General features: G+C 42.4%; 1 protein-coding gene across 4 annotated transcripts in view; it reads right to left on the reverse strand.

Annotated features, from left to right (window-relative positions):
- The window catches only part of CBFA2T2 (CBFA2/RUNX1 partner transcriptional co-repressor 2), a 71,155-nt gene that overhangs the window by 3,689 nt on the left and 41,387 nt on the right, over positions 1-26,079 (reverse strand). For 3 of the 4 annotated variants that reach the window (XM_079979334.1, XM_079979336.1, XM_079979337.1), the window contains exons 2-10: positions 15,425-15,568; positions 13,865-14,106; positions 12,422-12,511; positions 10,883-11,064; positions 10,002-10,252; positions 9,465-9,550; positions 8,391-8,586; positions 2,240-2,311; positions 206-396 (exon numbers count right to left, since the gene is read on the reverse strand). In XM_079979334.1, the coding sequence (XP_079835460.1) occupies positions 206-396; positions 2,240-2,311; positions 8,391-8,586; positions 9,465-9,550; positions 10,002-10,252; positions 10,883-11,064; positions 12,422-12,511; positions 13,865-14,106; positions 15,425-15,568 (1,454 nt within the window). The remainder of the gene's footprint in view (positions 1-205; positions 397-2,239; positions 2,312-8,390; positions 8,587-9,464; positions 9,551-10,001; positions 10,253-10,882; positions 11,065-12,421; positions 12,512-13,864; positions 14,107-15,424; positions 15,569-26,079) is intronic. The other variant, XM_079979335.1, reaches the window with a different exon arrangement.

The raw sequence follows: 26,079 nt of genomic DNA on the forward strand, positions 1-26,079 counted from the left end.
TTCAATGGCAGCACCAATGAATCTGAATTAGTTGCTTGTTGGACAGAAGTGTCTCAAAACTCTAATTGACTTTAGATTTTTTGCTCCAATCAGATTAATCAGAATGAAAAACAAGGATGAATCCGGAAAGATTGCATGTCATCTTTAAAGTTCTTGCCTTGGGACTTTTTCCATGACTGCCAGAGATATTCCCTTGGCTTCTCACCTCTGTAGACTCCTCCTGCTCATTGATGACTAGGAAAGCGTCTTCTGTAGCCTGGCGTTTTGCATCGGCAATGGTCTGTTCCATGCGGGCTCTCTCAGATGCAATCATTTCAAATGCCTTCTGCTCGGCCTCTGCTACAGCTTTTTGGACTTCAGACATGGCCTGGCGCTTCACTTCATTCACAGCTTCTTCTGAAAGGAAACAAAAGCCTCATCAAACGGCTTCATATTGGAAGGAAAAGTATATAGCATGGAAGTACCCAGTGGTCATAGGAGTTAAGAAAGTGAAGCTTTTGCATAGCACTTTAGCCTAACTTATGACAATACTACTGAATTGATGGTCATACTCTGATATCTTATGCCTTCTACTGCATCACATAGGAGCAGCAGCAGACTTTTTGATCACATTTGTATCCAAAGAATTCAGCATGCTTTGGGTTACCTTGAGCCTCTGGAACTGAGTAAACTACAAACCTAACTAAATGCATTGAGATAGTTACCCTTTTAACAAGGTTGGCAGTCCATACAGAAAGTTAGGGATGCTATTTGAGTAAACTAAGCAAGGAAGTAGACACTCTAGCCTTGAAAATTAATGCAGTCTCTTTTCCTGGTGCCATTTCACTCCTTTACTGTCCTTGACCTTGCTTGTTGGCCCATCCAGCAATTTAATTCTACTGGCTACAGAGACCCTTGTGATTCTGTTTACGAGCACCAATGACACCACGTTAAGGGTGGTTTTGCTGTATCAGCATCATCAACAGAGAATTGGATTAAAAGGCAGTGTCAGCAAATGAAGCAGAAGCCAATGAAAGAAGGGAGGGGGCATGAAAGGGAAGCACTAAAAAGAACAGTATCAAACAATGCAAATTTGTAGGAGACTCAGAAGGTCACAGAGAAGTCAGGAGGTACTTTTCAACATGCACAAAAATTAACACAAAATGAAGCAAATGGTTTCATCCAGCCTCTACTTAAAGCAAACCGTCAAACATTGTTCAGAACCCCAAGATGAACCCCATTTTTAGTAGCGTTATCCTTTTAAAATTGATAATGAAAGACAATGGCCAAAGTCCAATGGAGCTAGGTATGCTTATGCCCATGAATTTACAGTGTGACCTATGTGTAGAACCTATATTTCCATAGTGTTTTCCCTATGGAACTATCTTTTTAACTATTAAAAACATACTAACACAGAGACACTTTTCAATATTTTTCCCCAGAGAAGAGGAAGTGGAAGATTGTCTACCTTAGAAGCCAAACTCCACATAAACAGAGGGATGACACGTCTTTTAGCTTGCTTACTTGATCTTGCCAGTTTTAAAACAGTTTGTAATGCTAAAAAGAATTTGAAAATCACCATCTTTTCATAATTAGCAGACTGCTTTGGAAACTGTTTTTAAAAGTATTCTTGAAACATTTGCTTGCAGTTGTGGTGTGTTGTTAACAGAAACACTCCTATGATTTTTTTTTAAAGGGATATAGAAAAGTATTCCCTTAACATAAAATGGGATTCCTTTCCCTCTGCCTTCTCCTTTGCCCTATTTTGTCTCAAGGAGCAGGGCAAAATTCCTTTCCTTTCGTTCTACTATGCCCTTTTCCAGCTTCTGCCAGAAAGGCAAACTGAAAAACCAAGTGAACATTGTCATTACCGCCATTTACCCAGACAACCCCCAGATTAAACATGCAAGGAACAGTGGCACACGTGGGACTCTCTATCAGCTACTTCCAAGGAAAAGAGGCTCAGGCACCCCCTCTCCCCCCACTCTGTCTGGGGAAGGTGCCAGCGCTGCCTGGCTGGCTGGCTCAAATCCCTAGGTCAAACGGACAAGCAGTGATGGGTCCAGATGGGTCCATCTGCTGGAGGCCCTGGTTGGCTCTGGCCATTATCACTCTCTAGGCAGTGAGACAGCAGCATATTTATGAGGCCTTTCCCCAGCCAACCTGTGGTGCGTAAGGCTTTCCATCTTCTCAAGAATCTCTTGTAACATTCCACAGCTTCTCTGTGTGGCACTTCTCTGAAGGGGGCCTTCTTACTTACCAGCCTTTTTCCATATCTCTTCAGTGACATAACCGGCTGCTCCTGACCTGCCGCTGAACTCCCGCTGAGAATCTGTAGAAGGAAGGGTGGTGTCGACAGTATTAGACACAGAAATATTCTCCCACCCAAACACTAAGAATTGATAGGCTGCATCTGTTCAGCAAGAAGTAGCATGAAGAGAACAGGGTAGGATTAATTGCTAAAAACCAAGCCAAGAGACTTCTGCAGTTTAACAGTGTTACCAAAAGGCAAAATGATAAATGGCCACTTTTAATTTAGTGTCCTGCATAATTTATTGGACAGCGAAGCCAATTTCCATCTTTTAATACTCTGTCATCACAGGCTACACACTTATAAATATGTCTTGTCAAGCATCTGCTTTGCCCCACTGTAATGAGCATTAATCCTTGCTAATGGCGTCTCACGTTTTTACAGCGCGCCTCATATTCCCAAGGATTTCAGGCCACTGGAGCACACGCTATATTTTAAGGAGTCCTTTGAGAACAGGAACTCAAAGATACACAGTGCTACACAGAAATCAAGGAAGATTAACAGTGAAAATTTTTCTCACATACATTACATTCTCACTGTCTTCGGTTGCATGGTTAGATGAGATGCTGCATACCTTCAGATTGAAAGCAATGCATTTCTGACACCCTGATGTAAGGGTAACCTTATGTGCCAGATGGGGAAAAACCAGAGGATACAGCATTTCTCAACCCAGAAGTAAGTCTCCATTCTCATCTTGCCCTCTCTCCATAAATATAGCTCACTTACAGACGTACTGCAGTATTCATTACAGAGTGCTCCTTTGTTGAATTCAACTTACTTTTTACTCAAAGTAGATGTAACTGAAATTAATAAACCTAAGTGAGTCTTGACAATGTAAAATAAGAGGGTAACCAACATAAATGAACTTAATAATCAGTCTATATAAGCACAAAATCTAATAGATGTGTTGCCTAATAGATGTGTTGCCTAACATTTTATTACCAAAGATGGAGTATAACCCTGAACTAAAAAGGCATATACAAATACACAAATTTAGAAAACTGAATTTAGAATTTAGAAATACCAAATATAAAAGCTATGTGCTACAATAACTAAAAATAAATAAATCTATAGACAGAACCTATATCTCAAAAACATATAACCATACAAGAAACTCTTTCTACATTGCATGGGTTATACTTCACCTGAAGGCAGCCCTGTTTAGGGAAGCTTTTAATGTTTGATGGACTATTGTATTTTAATGTTTTGTTGGAAGCCACCCAGAGTGGTGGGGAAACCCAGCCAGATGGGTGGGGGATGAATGAATGAATGAATATTATTATTATTATTATTATTATTATTATTATTATTATTACTACTACTACTACTACTACTATTATTATTTTAAAATGCTATTCTTTATCACAGGATGTTCTTAATGTCCATCAACCAGATTCTCTGGATGACTGAAATATCAATACCATACATGTTCGGCTTACAAGCCTTCTTCAGTGGTTTATTTTGTTATGCTGCATCCTTTGTGCATGAGCTCAGCCAAATTATGTCCAAGTGTCCCTCTTGCTTGAGTCAAGGTTACAAGCCAGTATCTCCAGCATTCACCACCTATGTAAAAGTCTATGTAAAAAGACATGAAGTTTTTGGGACTCCCCCCTTCCTCCAGCATTCACCACTCAAGAGTGCTATTCCATACTTGGAATCGTCTATCTATATCTGAAGAGCCTACCTCCACTAAGCCAAGTTTTGATGGGTTATGTAAGAGGTTGGTTATTTTGCAAGCAAACTTCCTTGTTCCAGTTGCCACTGGAAGTTCTCCAGCCCCCAATCCATAATTAAAGCATTTGAGATGGCAGATAAAGTACCCTGTGGCCCAACATTCTGTTTAATGCATGGCTTTGCATGCACCCTCTACTACGAAATAAAATTCATATACTTTGTTTTGAGGAAGAGGTATAGAAATGCCTTCCTGTCATATCACCAGGATATGGTGGAATACAAAAATCATTACCAATATTTTTTTACTGTTCCCTGCCCACAGGTTCACAATCGAAAAAAAACAGGACATGCAATTCAAGAATTTGGTCATGTGGCAGGATTCAAACTGAACAAGCAAAAAACCAAGGTTTTAGAGAAAAACCTGACAACAATGGAAAAAGAAAGGTTTCAGAAGGAGACAGACTTAACTGTGGTTAAGAAAGTGAAATACCTAGGGATTAACATGACGGCTAAAAATTTGAATTTATTTAAAGATAATTATGAGAAATGCTGGATAGAAGTTAAGAAAGATCTAGAAATTTGGTCAAAATTGAAGCTTTCCTTGTTGGGTCGGATTGCTGCTATAAAGATGAATGTATTGCCAAAAATGCTGTTTTTGTTTCAAACTTTACAGATTGTGGACAAGATGGATTGTTTCAAGAGGTGGCAAAGAGATATTTCTAAATTTGTCTGGCAGGGCAAAAAGCCCAGAATAAAATTTAAAATATTGACTGACGCTAAAGAAAGAGGGGGGTTTGCCCTGCCAGACATGAAGTTGTACTATGAATCAGTAGCATTCTGCTGGTTGAAAGATTGGCCTCTTCTTGAGAACACTGACATTTTGGACTTGGAAGGGTTCAATAATGCTTTTGGGTGGCATGCATATTTGTGGTACGACAAGGTAAAATCTAATAGAGCATTCAAAAACCATATTGTCAGGAAAGCTGTGTTTAATGTCTGGACAAGATATAAAGACCTATTGGAAAACAAGACCCCAAGGTGGCTATCACCTATGGAAGCTAAGGCTTTGAAAAAACTCAATATGGAGGCCAAGTGGCCGAAATATTGGGAGATACTAGAACAAGATTGAGACACATTGAGATTGCAGAGTTTTGAGAAACTAAAAGATAAAGTGCGAGATTGGTTACACTATCATCAAATTAGAGGCCTTTAACTTGGATAAAAAAATAGGCTTCCAGGTGGAAAAATCGAAATTAGAAACAGAATTGTTAGAACCTAAAACTAAAATACTTTCGAGAATGTACAACTTGCTGCTAAAATGGAATACTCAGGATGAAACAGTTAAATCAGCTATGATTAAATGGGCATTGGTCATAACATTATGTTTGCTGACTGGGAAAAGTTGTGGACCACTGATATGAAGTTTACGGCATGTAATGCCTTAACAGAAAATATTATGAAAATGATCTATAGGTGGTACATGACCCCAGTCAAGCTTGCAAAAATTTATCACCTGCCTGATAATAAATGTTGGAAATGTAAAGAAACTGAGGGAACATTCTTTCACCTTTGGTGGACATGCCCAAAGGTTAAGGCCTTCTGGGAAATGATCTATAATGAACTAAAAAAGGTATTTAAGCATACCTTTCCTAAGAAACCAGAGGCCTTCCTTTTGGGCATTGTCGGCCAATTGGTGCCAAAGAAAGACAGAACATTCTTTATGTATGCAACAACTGCAGCAAGAATACTCATCGCAAAGTATTGGAAGACACAAGATTTGCCCACCCTGGAAGAATGGCAGATGCAAGTGATTGACTATATGGAACTGGCAGAAATGACCGGCAGAATCCGAGACCTGGGAGAAGAGTCGGTGGAAGAGGACTGGAAGAAGTTCAAAGAATATCTCCAAAAACACTGTAAAATGTTTGAATGTTAAAATGATGTTGGATATAAAGAGAATAGGGCATCAGTGACATGGTAAAAAGAAAAATGTAAAAATGTTTTGAAGAAAAAAGGGGTAAGACCAGAGTACTATTATGTTGAGACTAAACAAATGATATAAAGGATTAAGTTATAAAGAACATGTGATAAATGGTTTTAAAAGGAAAGGAAACCAAATGCATAACAGGCTGAAATGTATAATATTGAATAAGATTGGAAAGAGGGTAGGGAATTGCTGAACTTGATTGTGTAAAGAGGAATACAGAAAAGGGAGATGTGAGGAAGTCAGGAAAGAGGGTTATAAAGATAGTAAGTAAGAAATAATTTTTCTCTGTTTTTTGTTCTTTTTTTGATTATCTCTACTTTTTGTATTTCTGGACTGCGTTATTTTTGATTGTCTTTTTGTTTTGTTTTGTTCTTTCTAACTGTGATATTTGTTTTATTATCCAAAATCTTAATAAATATTATAATAAAAAAACAAAAAAAACAGGACATGCAAAGAAAAAAGGACTTAGAACTTGTAGGAAAAACCACAGCATGTTCATTTCCATCTGGCATCATTGTTTTGAAATTAAAGCCAATGGTTGCTGCATCGGTAAGGATTTAGAAGCATTATGCAGCTGGTTTTGTACAAGCTGTAGCATCATGAAAGCAGCTGGTAGGGGAGAGGTAGGCAGAGGCCACAGAGAAAGAACTGAGAATGGAGGGTTTGCCATCTTTGGAACTCCTTGGGAAAATCACCAAAATAAATCTGCTGAAACCTGGAATTGGGTGTGTGCAGCCCAGCTGATTGACAGCTGAATGGGACACAGCTGTGAACAGCCTGAGGAAGCTCTGTCCACCTTGGTGCTGCCCATGAAAGCAAGCCTAGAGGTGAGAGACTAGGGTGATGCCAGCTGGTGGCAGGAACCTTCTTTGTTGTGAGATTCCGGGGAGGTTTGTGCGTTTGTTTGGGTCTTGAGTGAGAGCCAGGAGACTGAGAGATATTGACTGGGGAAGTGTGTCGAGGAGAAAGAATTTACATGGTCTGTATTTATTCGTAACTTGTATCAATTGATTTATTAATCCTGTCTCCCTGAAATAGGCTTGTTTTTGACACTATCCTATCCACCCCAGAGAGGGACGCAGGTGGCGCTGTGGGTTAAAGCCTCAGCGCCTAGGGCTTGCCGATCGAAAGGTCGGCGGTTCGAATCCCTGCGGCGGGGTGCGCTCCCGCTGCTCGGTCCCAGCGCCTGCCAACCTAGCAGTTCGAAAGCACCTCCGGGTGCAAGTAGATAAATAGGGACCGCTTACCAGCGGGAAGGTAAACGGCGTTTCCGTGTGCGGCTCTGGCTCTGGCTCTGGCCAGAGCAGCGATGTCACGCTGGCCACGTGACCCGGAAGTGTCTCCGGACAGCGCTGGCCCCTGGCCTCTTAAGTGAGATGGGCGCACAACCCCAGAGTCTGTCAAGACTGGCCCGTACGGGCAGGGGTACCTTTACCTTTACCTTATCCACCCCAGAATTTCAGGAGATAGTTATCAAGACAAATCCTTCACCTAGATCAGGGGTCAGCAAACTTTTTCCCTCAGACCTTGTGAGAGGCCAGACTATTTTTTTTGTTTTTGGGGGGGGAGGAATGAATGAATTCCTATGCCCCACAAATAACCCAGAGGTACATTTTAAATAAAAGCACACTTTCTACTCATGTAAAAACACCAGAAAGGCCCCACAAATAACCCAGAGATGCATTTTAAATAAAAGCACACATTCTACTCATGTAAAAACATGCTGATTCCCAGACTGTCCGTGGGCTGGATTTAGAAGGCGATTGGGCCAGATCCAGCCCCCGGGCCTTAGTTTGCCTACTACCCATAACCTAGATGCATGCCACAGGTTAAATATTAATGTGTGGTAAGCATCCTGTCCCATCCTGTCCCCATTTTACATGTGAATTTCTAATAAGGAAAGTCACTAACAGTATAATGGGAGTCTTAATTGATTTCATTGGAATGTAGTGGGGGGGGGAGACAGATTCAGTGAGAAAGACTGCATTGCATTTTTACACTTAAAATGCTAGAAGCAGCAGCAAAAGGCAAGGATTTCACAAATAAAAGAAATACTACATGATTTCTATTTATTCCTTTTTTGTTTCTTTTGCATACAACTCTACTTGACATCCATTCAGGTTCAAACTTCTGAATACCCAAGGCAAACAGAGGCAGGGAAGGCACAGCTTGCTCAGTTTCAGATGGTTCTATTTTTGTGCAGAAGTTAACTCAGAAGTAAGGTGCATTGTACTTAATTAATTTGTGTATAAGTAATTTGTGTGTTTTAAGATTACAGACTAAGCTGCAAAAGCAAAGGAGCCCGTTGAAAAGAATGGGGACAATCTAATACTTTGGTCTTCTGGCACACTAATAATACACAGCCACTTTCTGAAGATGGTTGTTAAATGTTATTCCACTTCATAACATATATGGAACATGCAGAGTTCCATAGCTTACCACTGTTAATGGAGTCTGAACTTCCTGGGCTATGTTGCCTCGTGATTAAGTCATTTCCCCCTTTCCGTGGCTCTGTGGTTTCACTGCATCGCCTCTTCCAATAGTTGAGCTCTTCTCTATCAGCCTCCTGACAACGGCGGAGAACAGCCATAGAGCGCCTGGTCTTCTCGACCATTTCCATGATGCAGTTCAATGCCTTCCAGAGAGAGGAAAGAACAGCGTTTGAAGAAGCTGTTAGAAAATGTATTTCCTCCTGCAACTTTAAGAAAAAGAAACTCAGGGGCAAAACTACAGTATCAAAATTAACAGGGCGAAGGTTTTTTGGTTTTGCTGCAGTCAGTGGTTTCAAACTGTGACATTGCATGTTGGAGTGACCCTCTTTTTTTAAAAAAAAGAAATCAAGCCCAAACTCCTGTATATAAAAAAATACAAGCATTATGGGAAAGGGGGCTGGTCTAGTACAGTCATTGACATGCTAGTTTTTTTACATAACTGAAATTTATTTTTTTAAAATGGAAACATTTAAATATGCAATTCATCACATGAAATGGTACAGTCCAGTACCACATTATGATGCTGGTCACATAGCCTGGCTCTTAATTAGCTGCAGGACACTCTTTTGCATGACTCTCAATCTGTACATTTATTTGTATCAAATCTACTGGAGACACCAGGAACTGAATCTGGGACTTCCTGTATGTAAAAAGCATGTTCCCGATTACTGCATTATGGCCCATCTAGGCTAAACAATTACATTCTCTCTCTCTCTCTCTCTCTCTCTCTCTCTCTCACACACACACACACACACACTTGCTGCGTGTACACATGTTGTTACATTTCCACTGCTCCATGGCAGAGCACACACTTTACACACAGAAAGGCCCAGGTACAATCCATAGCATCTCTAGTTCCAAGGAACAGGCAGCAGGAAATGAGAAGAATCTCAGCTGTGAGACCCTGCTCCAGCCACAATACACAATACTGAGCTAGTTGGATAAACAGCCTGCCCTGGTAATTAGGTTTTATGCAGTCTAGGTTTATTTGGGGGGTTTTTTCCCCATGTCAGTCTCTCACATGATCAAGATGCTTCCATTCATCAGCCCATTCTCTCTCTGTTAGGCGATGGTCCACGAGTTCATCCTGATAGCCTCCGTTTAACCCTGTAATGCGTGGCAAGGAAAATGCTATGTCAGAAAAAGAGCCTTAACAGTTTGATGCAATACAAAGATATGGGGTGGGGTGGGTGGGGAGAAGAGCTATTATTCTATAACAGGGGTGAAGAACCTCTGGCCCATGGAAAAATCCCCTGCCTGGGAGTCAAATTTTGTCTGTAAGATTCTTTCTCCCCCCCCCCTCAAAACCACAGCCATCTATCAATCCTGCTTGGTCACTATCTCCCCTCCCAAAAAGGTGCCCCACTCCTGCTCTAAAATACATAGCCCAGGCTTCTAAAACCCCAGAGGGCTACCAGATCAACGAAGGAGCTGTGTAGGTTTGTGTGCCTTTGATTTTGCTGTGCAAGAACTGAATCTACAGAGATTCAAAAAGCGTTGAATTTGCAGCTTTAACGGCTAAGGGAAATGCATTTGAAAAATACATGGGACTCCTTACCTATACCATGTCTATCTCGCAGTTCTCTATGCTCCAATGCCTTGCTTGGGTCTCTGTACAAATGGGACGTTGCAATGTCTTCCAGGGTGTAATGCTGGAGTGGGGGTGGAGTAGGATGAAACTGTCCCGCTGGATTTATGACGGGCAACATCAGAGCCGGGCTGTGGCGAGGGGCTGGACTAATGGTGCACACCCTCTTGGCAGGAGGCTCTGATGGGAGAGGCTCTCTCTCGAAGCTGTTTTCTTCCCTCCTGTGAGCAAGTCAAGAAAGGAAATTTTGCATTAGTACTAAGAAACAAAATGCAGAAAAAGAGAGTAAGTAAGTTTGTGTTGTGCTAGCAGTGAAACCAGTAATTAATGGGGAAAGAGATAAAAGAAGTGAACTCTGGAAAAGAGATCAAGCAGAAAACAATTCACACATATAGATGGAACACAAGAATCATGCTTCTGGATCAATCCAATGGCCTATAGTCCAGTATCCTTTTCACACAGGGCAAAACAAGATGTGATACGGAACATGAAATTCAAAACCAGGTCAAGGTTTTCAAATAGCAGGTATGGTGATCCACAAACAAAATATGAGGGCAATTTCCCTCTCCCATTGTTGGGTCTCTAGTGAAGGGAGAGACATTAAGCTGAAAAGTGTGGCAAACGACAGATGCACCAATTCCAAAACTCTTTTTCTAAATCATGCAGGCTATACTGAAAGCCACAAGTCAAACATTCGCAGAGCCAACCTAAAAAAGCCACATGTAGGCAAGTCTTGGTGCCTGAAGAGGTCACAACAAAAGGGAATTTCAATAGAAAGCAGCTTCTAAGGCACCAGGTTGTTAGTTTTTTTTAATGACAAATTTGTCTGTTTTGAAAACAGCGCCTGCTACCTGTCTGGACTGTGCCTTTTTCCGTTTCCATTCACTTCCATCAGCAGCTCCGAAGAGTCAGCTGGGGACGCAGTGTTTGTGTTCAGCAAGATGTGCTCATGCTGGGCCAGGTATTGGGAAGGTGTCTGTTTGGCTGCCCGAGCACAATGCAGCAGCTCCCTCTGCAGAAGGGGAAGGTTGGCCTGCAAAACAAAGTTAGGGTTGCCATTTAGATTTATTCAGCTGCTGGGATACCTCTTGCTGCTGCCCATCTAATGAGCCATAGGAGCAAGATACTTGTTAAAACAGGGTTCCTTTGTCACAGAAACACCCCACCCCCACCAAGAATCACTGTGAGCCTCCTCAAGAGCAAAGAAGACAAAAGAAAGTAGAATTTGCTGGCAGTGCCTATATCTGTGATAGGCTGGGCTATAGCTTGCAGTACTTGATGTTTGATCTTTTATCGAGTTTTTAGTATTTTGTATTTTGTTGGGAGCCGTCCAGAGTGGCTGGGGAAACCCACCCAGATGGGGTAATAATAATAATAATAATAATAATAATAATAATAATGTTATTGTTGTTGCTGCTATTATTATTATTATTATTATTATTCCCATGTCCCAGACAATAAATGTCTTCTGAAGGGATGAGCTCTCATGCAACTCTACTATGAATAAATGGGAGATTCAGTCCCTTCAAACAGAAGGTGGGGAAAGGGCTGATTCTTTCCTATTCTTGCCAGGTCTCACAAAGTTCAGAATTCAGCTCCCCCTCCTGCTTCCCTGTGTAGAAGTATCCAGCTGGATCAATGGTTAAAAATAAAAAAGGAAGGAAGGAACGCAAGGGCCTGGGCATGCTGTAATTACGGAGGCACGCTGTACAGAACACCCTCCAGAGAAAGCAAGTTTGTAAAAAAAAAATATCCAGTTGCTTTCATCACATCAGCTGAAACACTGAAGGTCAGGAGCAGGCACATAACCCACTTAGTGGTCAGAGGTTATGTGGTGGCAGAGAAAGGGGGCTCTTGAGCATTCCTTGGCAACTACTTTTGGCTACACATTACATGTAAAAGGTAAAGGTAAAGGGACCCCTGACCATTAGGTCCAGTCGTAGCTGACTCTGGGGTTTCAGCACTCATCTTGCTTTATTGGCCGAGGGAGCCAGCGTACAGCTTCCAGGTCATGTGGCCAGCATGACTAAGACGCTTCTGGAGAACCAGAGGAGCGCACGGAAACGCCGTTTACCTTCCCGCTGGAGCGGTACCTATTTATCTACTTGCACTTTGACATGCTTTTGAACTGCTAGGTTGGCAGGAGCAGGGACCGAGCAACAGGAGCTCACCCCGTTGCGGGGATTCGAACCGCCAACCTTCTGATCGGCAAGCTCTATGGTTTAACCCACAGCACCACCCGCGCCCCATACACATGACATGACTTTCTCTCAAATAGTCAGAATCCTCCTCCTATCAGACATCATTGCTTGGTGAGTCTTTCTCTAGTGTGGCACACAGAATTTTTTCCTTACTGGCTCACCAGCCAATGCACAGTATTAAGCAATCACCTTCAAGAATGGAATCACAAATGGACGAAGAGGAAAATTAGTAGCCTCCTGGAGTTTGCAGTGAAATTCCTCTATTGTCACAGTAGAATTCTGTAAAGACAAAGGGGATTGACGTGGTTATTGATTCTAATTCAACAGAAATTCTACAAGGCCTTTTCTCTCTGAGAATCTGGATTTGCATGTACCGTGTGGAAAGAACCAATATTCCTTAGTGTCCAGTCCTATCTGATCTGCCTCCTCTCACATTTGGCTAAGAACCATGAGCTACAAATTCTCGCACTCAATGCATAATTTATACATTAAGAATTTATTCATTTAACCATGCAGTCTTAAGGTGGGTTACAAAGAGATGTAGATATAGGAGGCAGGGGTGGGGGGCTGACATCTATCACTGCATTGTGATTACTTAAGAAGATAGCTACTCCGGTTTCATAAGCTGCTTCTGCACCTTTTCAAAGTGTGACCACAGTCATTAGAAGTTATCTGGAATCGTAGAGTGCTAATGCTAGCTAGACAACCTCCAAAATATAAAGTAAATAAATAAAAATCTGAAACAGGAAAAATGGGTGAAATGTCACGTGTCAGTTCCTAGCACTTAATCAATTTTTGACCATATATAATCAGGGTATGAAAAGCCTTGCAATGTGTAAACAGAATTCTCGAGATTACACTGAGACAGAATTAGATGAAAGTGCACCCCAGTTGTGTGTATGACTGTAATATATATGTTACACACAAACACAAATATTTCTCCTTTTATAAACTGGTTTGAACTCAAATCAACAGCATCAGAAAATTATTAATTCACCATGCTGCAATTAATTATGACAAAATGGACACCCCAATTTCTGAAAAGTTATGCAATGAAGGTTTGGGGGGGAGCACACTAATCCTAGATGGGGGAGCAAATATTGTAAGAGGTTTCGCCATTTACAGAAAGCCTACTGACAAAGTCTGAGCAGGATCAGAAGGGTCTGGAAACCAAGCCTCATGAGGAACGGTTGAAGAATTTGGGTATGTTTGGCCTGGAAAAGAGGAGATATGATAGCCTTCTGCATATATATAAAGGGCTGTCACATGGAAGATGGAGCAAGCTTGTTTTCTCCTGCTCCAGAGGGTAGGACCCAAACCAATGGATTTAAGTTACAAGAAAGGAGATTCTGACTCAAGATCAGGAAGAACTTTCTGACAGTAAGAGCTGCTTGACAGTGAAATGAATTCCCTCAGAAGGTGGTGGACTCTTCTTCAATGCAAGTTTCTAAGCAAGGGTTGTATGGCCATCTGTCATGGGCACCTGAGTTGAGATTCCTGCATTGCAGAGGATGGGACTAGATGGCCCTCATGCTTGCTCCCTTTCCAAGTCTATGATTCTGCGATACCATCATGAAACGCCAAAGCTTCTGCTTTTCATTTCTTTGCTGTATTTGACTTACTAATACTCACCACTAATGCCAGAACAAGGGTGCGGACTTTCTCCCCTATCTCTGGTGAAATGTCATTGCCAAACTGCTGGAGGGTGGTCAGGAAGCGTTTGAGTTTGCTGAGCTGACGGGCCCCACAGGTAGCTGGAAGCTGCTGGTTGGTCAGTGAAGATGAAGATGATGAGGCAGGGCCATTGCTGAACCTCTGAGGGGGTGACGGTGCTCCATTCAGCGTCGGGGGAGAATGGTTCATTCCATTGGGTACTACAGTAGGGAGGGGGAAGGCAAAAAGCAATGAATATGTTAGCTTTATATTTTGAGGTTTAGCCCCAAAATGCTTCTTTTTTACATAAATTTATATACCACTTAACTACAAATAGTCTCCAAGTGTTGTACAATAAATAAAATACAGAAAAGGTAAAAACCAGTTAATGCTATAAAGCAGCGGTTCTCAACCTGTGGGTGCCCAGATGTTGTTGGACTACAACTCCCATCATCCCTGAGTTCTGGCCTTGCTAGCTAGGGGATGATGGGAGTTGTAGTTCAGCAACACCTGGGGACGCACAGGTTGAGAAAGGCTGCTATAAAGTAAGTTAAAAGCAGGGATTTAAAAAGTACATGCCAGAAGTTCAACAGGGTGGGGGCCTGTCTGATTTCAACTGGAAGGAAGTTAAACAAAATAGGAAATATTGAAATGCAGGCACAATTGCTGAGAACACAATTCAGGAGTTGACATATTTGCTTTTGATATTGGGTGATGGTGTTAAAAACTATTTAATATTTTAGGAAATAACATCTAGTGGGGTTGAGTAGTGGAGTACTGTATAAGCTTTGCAGGTTGAAGATCCCTTGTTAATTTCCTGGCCCCTCTGGTTTCTGTTTTTAAAGGGAGGAGGGTAGGGGAGCTGGTGGTGGGAAAGCCGGAGAGCTGCTGCCAGTCAGAGTGAGCATTACTGGGCTAGATGAGCATTCAACCTGACCAGCAGAAGGCAGCTTACATTCCTGGGACCAGAGTGCTCTTTTTCTGTTCCTTGCAGGATGTCTGCATTCTGTACCACCCTGTACAGTACACAATAAAATTTAAGAGACCTAAGAAAACCCTAGCACTCCAGAATCTGAGAATAAATAAAAAGTTAACACACCAGATGTGCTGACAAACACACCTCTTATTAATGAGAACAGAAAACACAGATGCAAAGAACTAGATGTTCTCGAGAAATTAAACATTTTTTAAAATCGCTTCCTAAATTATAACCCAGCTTAAACCTATATCTATATATATATCTCTATATCTCTATATCTCTATATCTCTATCTATCTATCTATCTATCTATCTATCTATCTATCTATCTATCTCTATCATCTCCCTCTCCCTCTCTCTCTCTATATATAATATGCATCTCAGGAAACCTGCCTGCTAATAAAGCCACAAAAGTGTCAAGGTAATTAGGTACTATCCCAGCAATTCACCTCCCCTTGATTGAAACAACAGTCCCTCACTTCTGTAATGTCTGCATTAGAAAGAAAGAACTCGTGGTGGCTTTTTGTTTTTCCCAGAAAGCTGAACAAGCCACAGCCTTACATGCTGCTGGGGTAAATGAGACAGGCCGAGGTCCACCCGGGTTGACAGGCGGCAATGGCGGCATGCTGGATGGCGAGGATCTTGACTGTATCTTCACTTCCACAGGGGATCCTGGCATTACTGGTACCCTCTTCTCACTCGCAACTGAAATGGAAAGTAGAAGAAAGAATGTTAACAATCCTATGGAACTTAGGAATTACACGGTGCTTCAGTGTTCAAACCACGTCATAGTCAGTATCTGAGTAATCCATACAAGGAATGTCAGTATTCTCTCCATGGGGGATGATAGCGAAGTTTGGCCTAAAATCCAATTAGCAGTTCAGTGGCAAAGGTGAGATCTAAAGGGTGGAGGGACGTCCTGGCTTATGGGTGGCTCTTGAAACATCATTTCAAGCTCAATTGTTTCAAATACTAACTAGAGTTTGTCAGTCTCCGATGACATGACAAGCTCTGGTCAAGAGACAGTGGCAGCTGCTACTTGCAACCATGCCAGGGACGGGGGACTGTGCAAACCTAAGGCCTGTCCCACCTTGTTTATGTCACACTAAACTATGGTTTGGCTCTATTCAAAATCATCTGCTAGGTGGCTACATTCAAACATAACACTTAAACATGGTTTTGCATTATGAGAATGAGCTTATCCTTATTCCTCCCTCCACAACCTAGTTTGCATGCTCCCACTCCCCTCTCCTGCCCAGTGAGGGTATGAGGAGGGGACCAGAAGGTTCTTGGCTTGTTCCATCAATTGTAGTATGCCTGGGATTGGATAACATGGCAAGTTGCATATTAATAATAATAATAATAATAATAATAATAATAATAATAATAATATTACCTGCCCATCTGGCTGTGTTTCCCCAGCCACTCTGGGCAGCTTATAGCATATCTAAAAACATAAAAATCTCCCGATATAGGACTGCCTTCAGATGTCTTCTAAACGTTGTGTAATTCTTTATCCTTGTGGCCCCAGATGTCATGAGCCTTGTGTGGACATCATGGCTAGGAGACCAAAGGAGCACACGGATGAGTGAGCTGGGGACAGCGGCAGGGCAGGATCCTGCATGGCCACAAAGATCACTTTACAAAACTGGTTTTAGTTCAGAAATTACCAAGATAGTTAAGTAGAGATAAGGGAGTTCTATTAAGAAGTCTTTTTAAAAAATGGGTGGAACGATTTGCAGTGCTTGACAACGTGGTCTGGAGCCTCCCCAGATCAAGGTGGTGAGCTGCAGTACAGGATAAATGGGGGAGGGAAAGAAGCTACCTTGCAGGTGGGGTGTAAAAATGCTGAATAATTCCCAACTATGATTCCCTCTGCAACAGTGAAGGACAGAGAAGGAAATACTTCCAATGTAGATAATAAAATAAACAGATTACCCAAGAGTCACAAAACTATGCAGGTGCCCAATGGGATTTTTAACCACCAGTGTAATATTTTACTAAATATTTAAAATACTAAATAAAATATTTAGTAAATATTTTACTAAAAATAAAAAGTAGCTTTAAATAAACTGCTTTCATCTGTGTATAAAACAACCCGCTGTGGTGCAAAACAACCTGTTGCAAGCATATATATTTTTATAAATGTTGTGGTACAAGATATATGTTCTCCATCTCGTTGAACAACATACGGACCACCTATTAGTTCCTAAATAAACGGGTGCCTGTCTTATTTGATTATTTCACAAGCAATCTGGGACTACACTGTAGCATGTCTCCATAAACATATTGACAGGTTTCCAACACATCCATCTGTGTCCCATCTCCGCTCGCCTCCCAACCTCTCCTTTTGTTAAGGGGGAGACAACTAGGAAGGGAAGGAACTGACAGTTGTCTTTCACGTTTGTATGTTGTGCACAGAGTGTGAAAGCCCAAAGGGAGCCCTCACTTCAGACCACCTGCTTTTTCAGTGATGGGCGCCAAGAGGCCTGGAAGAGATCTTAGCAGTTAGACACGTTGCAACCTTCAGGACTTGGCATAATGCTGGAATTCAGTACAGCTTACCAGCAGGCATGCTGATATGCCTACTCAAAAGTTTAAACAGAAAACTCTCAGATTCTCCCTCCTGTTGAGAATTAGCAGTTCCTATGCTTCCATAACTACTGAAATAAGCTTCTGTGCAAGGCTTTGGGAGCTAAAAACAATAAGAAACTTTGAGAAGAACCCAGAATTGGACACAGCAGTAGAATAAACTGCAGGTCCTATTAGTACAAAAAAGCTGTTACTTTCTCAATATTCTCCAACCCAGCACACTGGATGCTGCTTCATGACTGCTAACATTCAATTTTGGATTCCATGAGCATCATTAATGAGTTATCATAAAATCCCATAGACCATGTTTGGATGATCATATATCGGTTTAATAAGCAGAAATATGAGTGTGTCTTTTGGCTATGCGCACAGCCCCTTTGGGCCATTGCTTTGCATGAACAAGCAAACCAAGAAGTATTCCATTAACAAAAGGTTCTTGTTTCATTCAAATTGGGAAACTATGATTCACAGATCCAGAACAAGCAAGAAGTTAGCTTAATCTCCTGGTTTGTTCCAAAGTTATTATCAGAATGGGAACTCACAGTAGAAGACCTCCTTGCCTGCGTGGGTGCTCATGTGAACAGAAGCACAAAGGGGCTGCATGCGCAACATAAGACTCATTCATAGCTTGGCTTATTAAGTCCCATAATTAATGTTAAGACTTCACTGCTGTAAGATGTGGTAACTATAAACTAGAGTAACATTTTTTCCAAAAGGAGTTAGATAAATTCATGGAGATTAGGTTTATCGGCAGCTAAACAAAAAATCCATGATTATAAAAGACAATGTGTTGGGGATCCAGGGTTAGTCGTGTTTGACACAGAGTCATAGACCATCTGAAAATCAGTGGGACTTAAGTTAGCAATGACTAATATAAGTCCATTGATTTCAATGGGCATACTCTAAGCATTGCTAAATCTGGCTCCAACCCAGTGTCTCTAGGATTACTAGATGGAGGGAGGCAAATATGGTTATTCCATCGTATTTGATTAGTTTCACTAAGGCCATTCTTATCTATCGGTGGTTAAAGGGAAGAATTAATGTAGCAAGAAAAAGTTCATTCTGTAATATTTATTAATAAAATGAACACAGACACACCCTGCTTATGTAGGGTAATTCTGTGTTCAGTCTCCAGAAGTGCCAAGTGCTCTTATAGATACAACTATATATTCTCATAATACTTCCTTATTCTGAATAATAAAATTTTCAATGTACAAGTACCCTGGTACTCTTTTAGGGTTGAACAAACTTGTGGCACAATCCTATGCATGTATACTTGCTAATATCTGGCAAGTGTGCATAAGAATGCAGTTTCATTCCAGTAATTCAGCTCTAATTGATGGGATTTCATTTCCCTTCTACTCATAATTTTGGGGAGTTTTTCCTTTTTTGTGGACAGATATGTGCCCATTTGTGTTTTAGGATGTAGGTACACACGTGTATATCGTTCACACTATGTGCTGAGAGCAAATGTGCTCTCTGGAAAAGCAGGTGTATGGATAGCTGGCCATTGTCTCAATATGCTTCTTTCTGCAATTCTGTGCATCACTGCCAACATATTCAATGGACATGTTTACTTTTATGTTAGAAAGAAACAGACTCTTAGCGCACTTGGGAGCCCTGAGCACAATTTGCAACATAAAACCACAAAATAATAACTAAAATAGCCATGAAAGCAGGGATCCAAAACTAATGATACAACTGTATATCAAATCTCAAACACATCCTGAAAAAGACAACATTATCTAAAGGCTTCCATATAATCCCCCAAATAACAAGGCTCCAATAGAACTAACTCAGTGGACCGCAAGGAATGAAACAAGAAAACAACTCTTCTTTATAAACAAAGCTTCAGAGGGCAAAAATGTCTACAGTAGGACCTCACCTGAGAATCTATGAGCTAGCAAATGCAGCTAAGAGTGTTGTATTGCTTTGAATAAAGGTCAAGGGTAGCATCTACAGCACTCCTGAGATCGTCACATGTTACAATCAGGGGGGGGGGGCGGGGGCGGGGAGCTCTGAAGTCTGTTAAGTGAGCAGAACAGAAGGCCCCAAGCCAAATAAAAAGGAACTTTAGGTTTTCGCTGAATTACAATGACATGTCCCCCCACCCCCCAAAAGCCACTTCTGTTGGCAATCTGTTCACCCAAGGGGGGAGGTGTTAGTGTGTTAAAACATGTGAAAATCTGAACTAGCACAGGAACCCTTCTGCACACAGTGCTGAGCCGAGCTCTGCTGTCCTTCACCTGAAATCCCCTGTGGAAATCTGAAGCACCTGTTTTTTCAGACACACTGTGCCAGAGTTGGCTGACTCCATTTCCATGGGGGAGGGAGGGTAGAATGGATAACAAGGCAAGAAAACTTGTTTTGGGTTCTCTCCAATGACAGTATTTGCGACAACAGTATCTCATTAAGGTTGTGTCATATAACAGATGCCACACACACATATGGGGGAAACCAGTTATTTACAAAAGCACAAACAAAGAAGGGCATCCCATATCAACAGCACACTGGCTGCATTAATACAACAAGCAGATCACAAGGTAGTTTACAGAAATCAAAAAATGCAAAAAAAACCAACAACAACAACAACAAACAGTAAACCCTATGCAGTTATTTAAAAAAAATAAAAATCCAGCATTTATTCCTTTAATTAATTGCCTCTGGCCTTCCTGCAACATGGTTCTTTAAGAAAGTGGCTAGCAAACTAATGTACTTGCATGAACGGACACTGGAAAGAAAATGCTGAATTTGTAAATCCCTTTGATGCCTTAAGACACAAATACATAGTGATGACACTCTCAAACTATATAGATAGTTCCCTAACCGAAAGTAGCAGCTTGCTTACAACTGCAGACTACCCAAAAGAAACACTATTCAAGAAATCAAACCAGTTAGTTTCTCCATCTCTTCAATGCATTCTGAAAACACTATTTCCGGATCTAACAGCATCAGCTGTACCATCAGGGGCTTAGCATGGTATATGGGGTACCTTTACAATGTTATGAGCTGCATATTTCTGTACACATTGCAGCATGCAGAACATTTATTTACCTGCATAACCACTATTTTAATATATGAAATCTGACAGCAATGCCTCCTGGCAGTGGAAATGGAAACATGAATGATTCATTTCAAAGGAAAGTAAGAACACAAATATGAAGCTGCCTTATATCAAGTCAGACCAAATGGTTCATATAGCTCAGTATTGTCTAGACCAGAGGTAAGGGCCTATCTAGGCCTCCTATTCTGGCAAAGCCACCTGACCTGCCCTACCCCTAGTGTCATACATGTTGTCAAGTGCTGGGCAGGTAAAAACCTGGTTCACCCAAAGCAGGTAGGGGGTTGCAGACACTGCCATCAGCTGTTTGGCAGTGTCTGCAAAGCCCTATGCCAAGTGCTGTGCAAGGCAGCTGGAGGTTGAACTACCACTGAGCTACGACTCTTCCCATCCCTCCTGTTCTTTGCACTGGTTTGCGATATTTAAAGGGCAAGGTCTCTGTGTCCCTCTGCAGTCAGATGTGCAAGCTGCCAACGCAGGGACACATTGCACATTTGACCATGAGGAAAAAGTATATCCTTTCTTGCAATACTCAAAGAGCTTAGCAAATAATGCACATAAGCATTATTAAAGAGAACACACGCTGGCCCGTGTTTCCCTTTCAAGCCTCTCTCAGGAAGCCCTGTGCCATTCAAAGCCTCAGGGGCCTACAGGGCTCCATTAGCCCCCAGCAGCCCCATCACAGCCCACTCAAGCAGTTCAGGGGACTTGCCATCTAAAACAACCCACAAATGCCCCCCCAAACCTCCATTCTCTTTTCTACTCTACTTTTCTGCCTCACTAATCCTTAGGCAAGTTGGAGCTATCCAAGAGCAGTGCCACTGTTTATTTTTTCTTAACTTGCTCTGAAACCTAATTTAGGCCAGCCTCCACTGTTTCCCACACATGATAGCTAGCATTAGGACCCTCCTACCTAAGAGCTCCTTATAGATTTAACCCCATACTGCAGTGTAAAGAGACAAATCCTTGTCTCTTCCAGATGGATGGATGGATGGAAGGAAGGAAGGAAGGAAGGAGACAGAGAGGGCGAAGGGAAGTAAGTATGTCCTTATTCCTCGGCCTTACTCCTTCCTTGGGGCTACCAGGCTGAACTGCTGCAGTGAAGCAACAATGGGAAGGATACCCTTCTCAGGATCTCAGCTGCTCCTGACTCTAGGCCCTGTACATACTTTGTCCCAGTAGCACTTTCTCCTTTGCACCTTTGTTCTTCTACCTCATATCTTCACCCTCAGCATTGTCTGTTCGGGTTCCGCCTTTCCAGATTACTATCAACTTTCCTCCACTTCCTTTGTATCCTGACCAGTCTCCCTAGCGCTCTTTTCCTCCCACTCCACCCAAAAAGACCAAAGGTTGTAAAAGCACTGAAGGGTCTCTTCAGAGCCCTCTGACGATTTTCTTGTCCCTCACAGTGACAGGACTGTGAGAGGGTTTAGAAGATGCTTAAACACTGAGCTATCCACATCAACTTATCTGATCGGTGACAGAGGCTTCACTGCTACAAACCGCAGTGACACACGCATACCCCTTTTACATAACGCTATCAAAGAAAACACTGACCTAGCTAAATGTGTGTTGTTGCTTTTCAAAGCTGTCCCCTATCTTAAGAAATTCTACTCTTTGTGAAAGATGCCATTCAACACCCTATCACCTAGTAAGACTACCATCTGCTTTTTTTCAGGATTTGTTCTTAGGTTATTGCCACCGGAACTGTATTTTTTCCAGTAGAAAGGGAAGCAGAAACAGTCGGCACGGCTAGCTTAAATAACAGACCATTCTGCCATATGTTCTTGCCTCTATAATAGTGTGTGCATTGGTGGTGGATTGATTCTGCTTTAGTTTGTCCTGCAATGCTTCCCCAATCCCACCTCATTATTGCTCTCCAGAGGAACTATAGTGAAACCAATGGAACAAAAATAAATCAGAACATTTGTGGTATAAAAAGCTACAGGATTTCAGCAGGAAGATGTGGGATATGCACAGAATGGAAATGAAGCAGCGTGACTGCCCCGAAACGTTTGCATGTGCAAACAATATTGAAAGAAGGAACAAGTGTGATCGTCTCAATTCCATCTTGAGAACAAATCATGAATGCTCAATAGAAAGGATGCCTGGAGGGGCCCTTATATACAGTATATGAAAATGTCCATGACCTACTTAGATGATTTCATAGGAAAGCATTGTAAGCACCACTTGTATTCTAGGCACGTTTATGAAGAGGTTCCTTGCTACGTTGCTATACCAGCATCCCAACCTCTAGCAGGAAGAGGCCATGCCTCCATAAAGGAACACATGGATCCTACAGTTTCACTTATGGTGGTGGGTGACTCATTTCCATTAGTATGATCCTGTTTCAAGGTAAAGGAAAACTGCCTCTTTTGTAGATATTGTAATTTGAATTTTTAAAACCAATGTTCCTATTCTAACCCCCTTTGCTAATAGTAAAGGTAAAGGTAAAGGTAAAGGTAAAGGTAAAGGTAAAGGTACCCCTGCCCGTACGGGCCAGTCTTGCCAGACTCTAGGGTTGTGCGCTCATCTCACTCTATAGGCCGGGAGCTGGCGCCGTCTGAAGACACTTCCCGGATCACGTGGCCAGCGTGACGGAGCTGCAACTGGCGAGCCAGCGCAGCACACGGAACGCCGTTTACCTTCCCGCTGGTAAGTGGTCCCTATTTATCTACTTGCACCCGGAGGTGCTTGCGAATTGCTAGGTTGGCAGGCGCTGGGACCGAACGACGGGAGCGCACCCCGCCGCGGGGATTCGAACCGCCGACCATGCAATCGTCAAGTCCTAGGCGCTGAGGTTTTACCCACAGCGCCACCCGCGTCCCTTGCAAATAGTACCACACCTTTATTAAGAAGGTGCATCAAGAACAGAAATCTCCTTTGAAAAACATCCGAATGCCTCCTATCTGAAGCCACTACAAACCAAATGACAAATTCAAGACACTCTGATCCAACTACCAGGTGCCATGGTACAGTGGCACCTCGGGTTACATGCGCTTCAGGTTACAGACTCCGCTAACCCAGAAATAGTACCTCGGGTTAAGAACTTTGCTTCAGGATGAGAACAGAAATCGGGTGGTGGCGGCGCGGCGGCAGCAGGAGGCCCCATTAGCTAAAGTGGTATTCAGGTTAAGAACAGTTTCAGGTTAAGAACGGACCTCCAGAACGAATTAACCCGAGGTACCACTGTACTAGATATGCAGGGGGGAAAGGGCACTCTGGCCCCATCCATCAGCCAAAATAATGGAGCCACCAATTGCTATTCAAGCAAAAACCGCCAGCAAAGAAGGGTCAGCGTAGACTGAGCTAGACATTAATGACAACATAAAGCTCATTACTTTATTCTGGCCTTGAAAAACTGGTGTCCCTTCTCTCCCTTCTTCCACATGCCTTCCCCTTATCTGTCTAACCTATGTACAGTGGTGCCTCGCAAGACGAAATTAATCCATTCCACAAGTCTCTTCATCTTGCGTTTTTTTTGTCTTGCGAAGCACCCCTATTAGCGGCTTAGCGGCTTAGCGCTATTAACGGCTTAGCGGCTATTAGCAGCTTAGCGGCTAAGCGGCTATTAGCGGCTTAGCGGCTTAGAAAAAGGGGGGGAAAGGGAAAAAACTCGCAAGACTCGCAAGACGTTTTCGTCTTGCGAAGCAAGCCCATAAGGAAATTTGTCTTGCGAAGCGCCTAGAAAAACGGAAAACCCTTTCGTCTAGCAAGTTTTTCGTCTTGCGAGGCATTCGTCTTGCGGGCACCACTGTAGTTGGTATTCTTGATGGAAGGGCTAGTTTCTTGCTTGTTTTTAATTGACATGAGCTGCTTTGGGAGGTACTTCTCTTAAAATGAAGGATCAAAATAAACATTTGGGAAGCAGCAAACATCAAGATGGGGGGCATTTAACCCTTTAAAGTCCCTAAAGCAGACGACAGACTGGATCCATTTTGCCCAAAATTGTAAAGAGTCCTTCCCACATACATCGATCAGCTTGTGTTTTCCAGGTATCCTGTGAATTAATTATTTCAATACAGCTAAAAGTAGCATCGCTGTAAATGGATGAGATATTGTAAACATGGCTTTGTCACCTCCCCAGCCTGAGTAAATGCTTATTTTCAACAACACGCTTATCTACTTCAGCTTCTCGCCATCTGTTTCAGTCTCCACAAAGCTAATATTTTTCACATTGGGAACCAGAAAAGGTGGTGGTGGGGAGATTATCTCTCTTGTTTTATAATTAACAGAACTATTTCAGTTTGAGGTCATCCTGCCTGAACCCCTTCTCTGCCTGACGAGGTTTTTGTGGGGTTTTTTAAATGTGCAAACCTATTCGTCTTTGCCCATATGCACTAAGATCCTCAACTGACAGTGGAAATAATACATGCAAGCATTCACAACAGACAAGCCAACGTGGAGAGAGTTCCCCAACAACAGAACTGCCCTAGCCTGGTTAAGAGGAGAATGATATGATAGCCATAGTCGAGGGCTGCCATATGGAGGCTGGAACAAGCTGGTTTTCTCCTGCTCTAGAGGGTAGGACCTGAACCAAGGGATTCAAGTTACAAGAAAGGAGAGTCCGATTAAACATCAGGAAGAACTTTCTGCTCTGGTCAGACCTCACCTGGAGTACTGTGTCCAGTTCTGGGCACCACAGTTCAAGAAGGACACTGACAAACTGGAACATGTCCAGAGGAGGGCAACCAAAATGGTCAAAGGCCTGGAAATGATGCCTTATGAGGAACGGCTAAGGGAGCTGGGCATGTTTAGCCTGGAGAAGAGGAGGTTAAGGGCTGATATGATAGCCATGTTCAAATATATAAAAGGATGTCACATAGAGGAGGGAGAAAGGTTGTTTTCTGCTGCTCCAGAGAAGCGGACACGGAGCAATGGTTTCAAACTACAAGAAAAAAGATTCCACCTAAACATTAGGAAGAACTTCCTGACAGTAAGAGCTGTTTGACAGTGGAATTTGCTGCCAAGGAGTGTGGTGGAGTCTCCTTCTTTGGAGGTCTTTAAGCAGAGGCTTGACAACCATATGTCAGGAGTGCTCTGATGGTGTTTCCTGCTTGGCAGGGGGTTGGACTCGATGGCCCTTGTGGTCTCTTCCAACTCTATGATTCTATGATTCTATGAAGAGCTGTGTGACAGTGAAACAGACTCCCACAAGAGGTGGTGGACTCTCCTTCCTTGGAGGTTTTTTAAGCAGAGGTCAGGAGGCCACCTGCCATATGTGATCTAGCTGAGATTCCAGCATTGCAGGGGGCTGGACTAGATGACCCTTGGGGTCCCTTCCAACACCACAATTCTATGATGCTATACTCTTGACTAGTTCTGCCCTTGGGGAACTCCATTCTTCGGCAACTCTGGTGGGAGAAAGAGCAGCACTGGTATATGCTTTATCAGAAAGTGGAAGCCACTGAGCCACATCTGGGTTATTAACATGGGGGGGGGGGAATGGGACACTTGTGAAGCATTTTGGAAACAGCTCCCTTCTCTGAAACAAGCATTCATGTTGAAACAAAAAGATCATGTCGAAAAGACACACTCCCATTTCCTTGAATGCTTTGCCTGG

This window comes from Podarcis cretensis (assembly GCF_951804945.1).
Source record: "Podarcis cretensis genome assembly, chromosome: 6".
Lineage (NCBI taxonomy): Eukaryota > Metazoa > Chordata > Lepidosauria > Squamata > Lacertidae > Podarcis > Podarcis cretensis.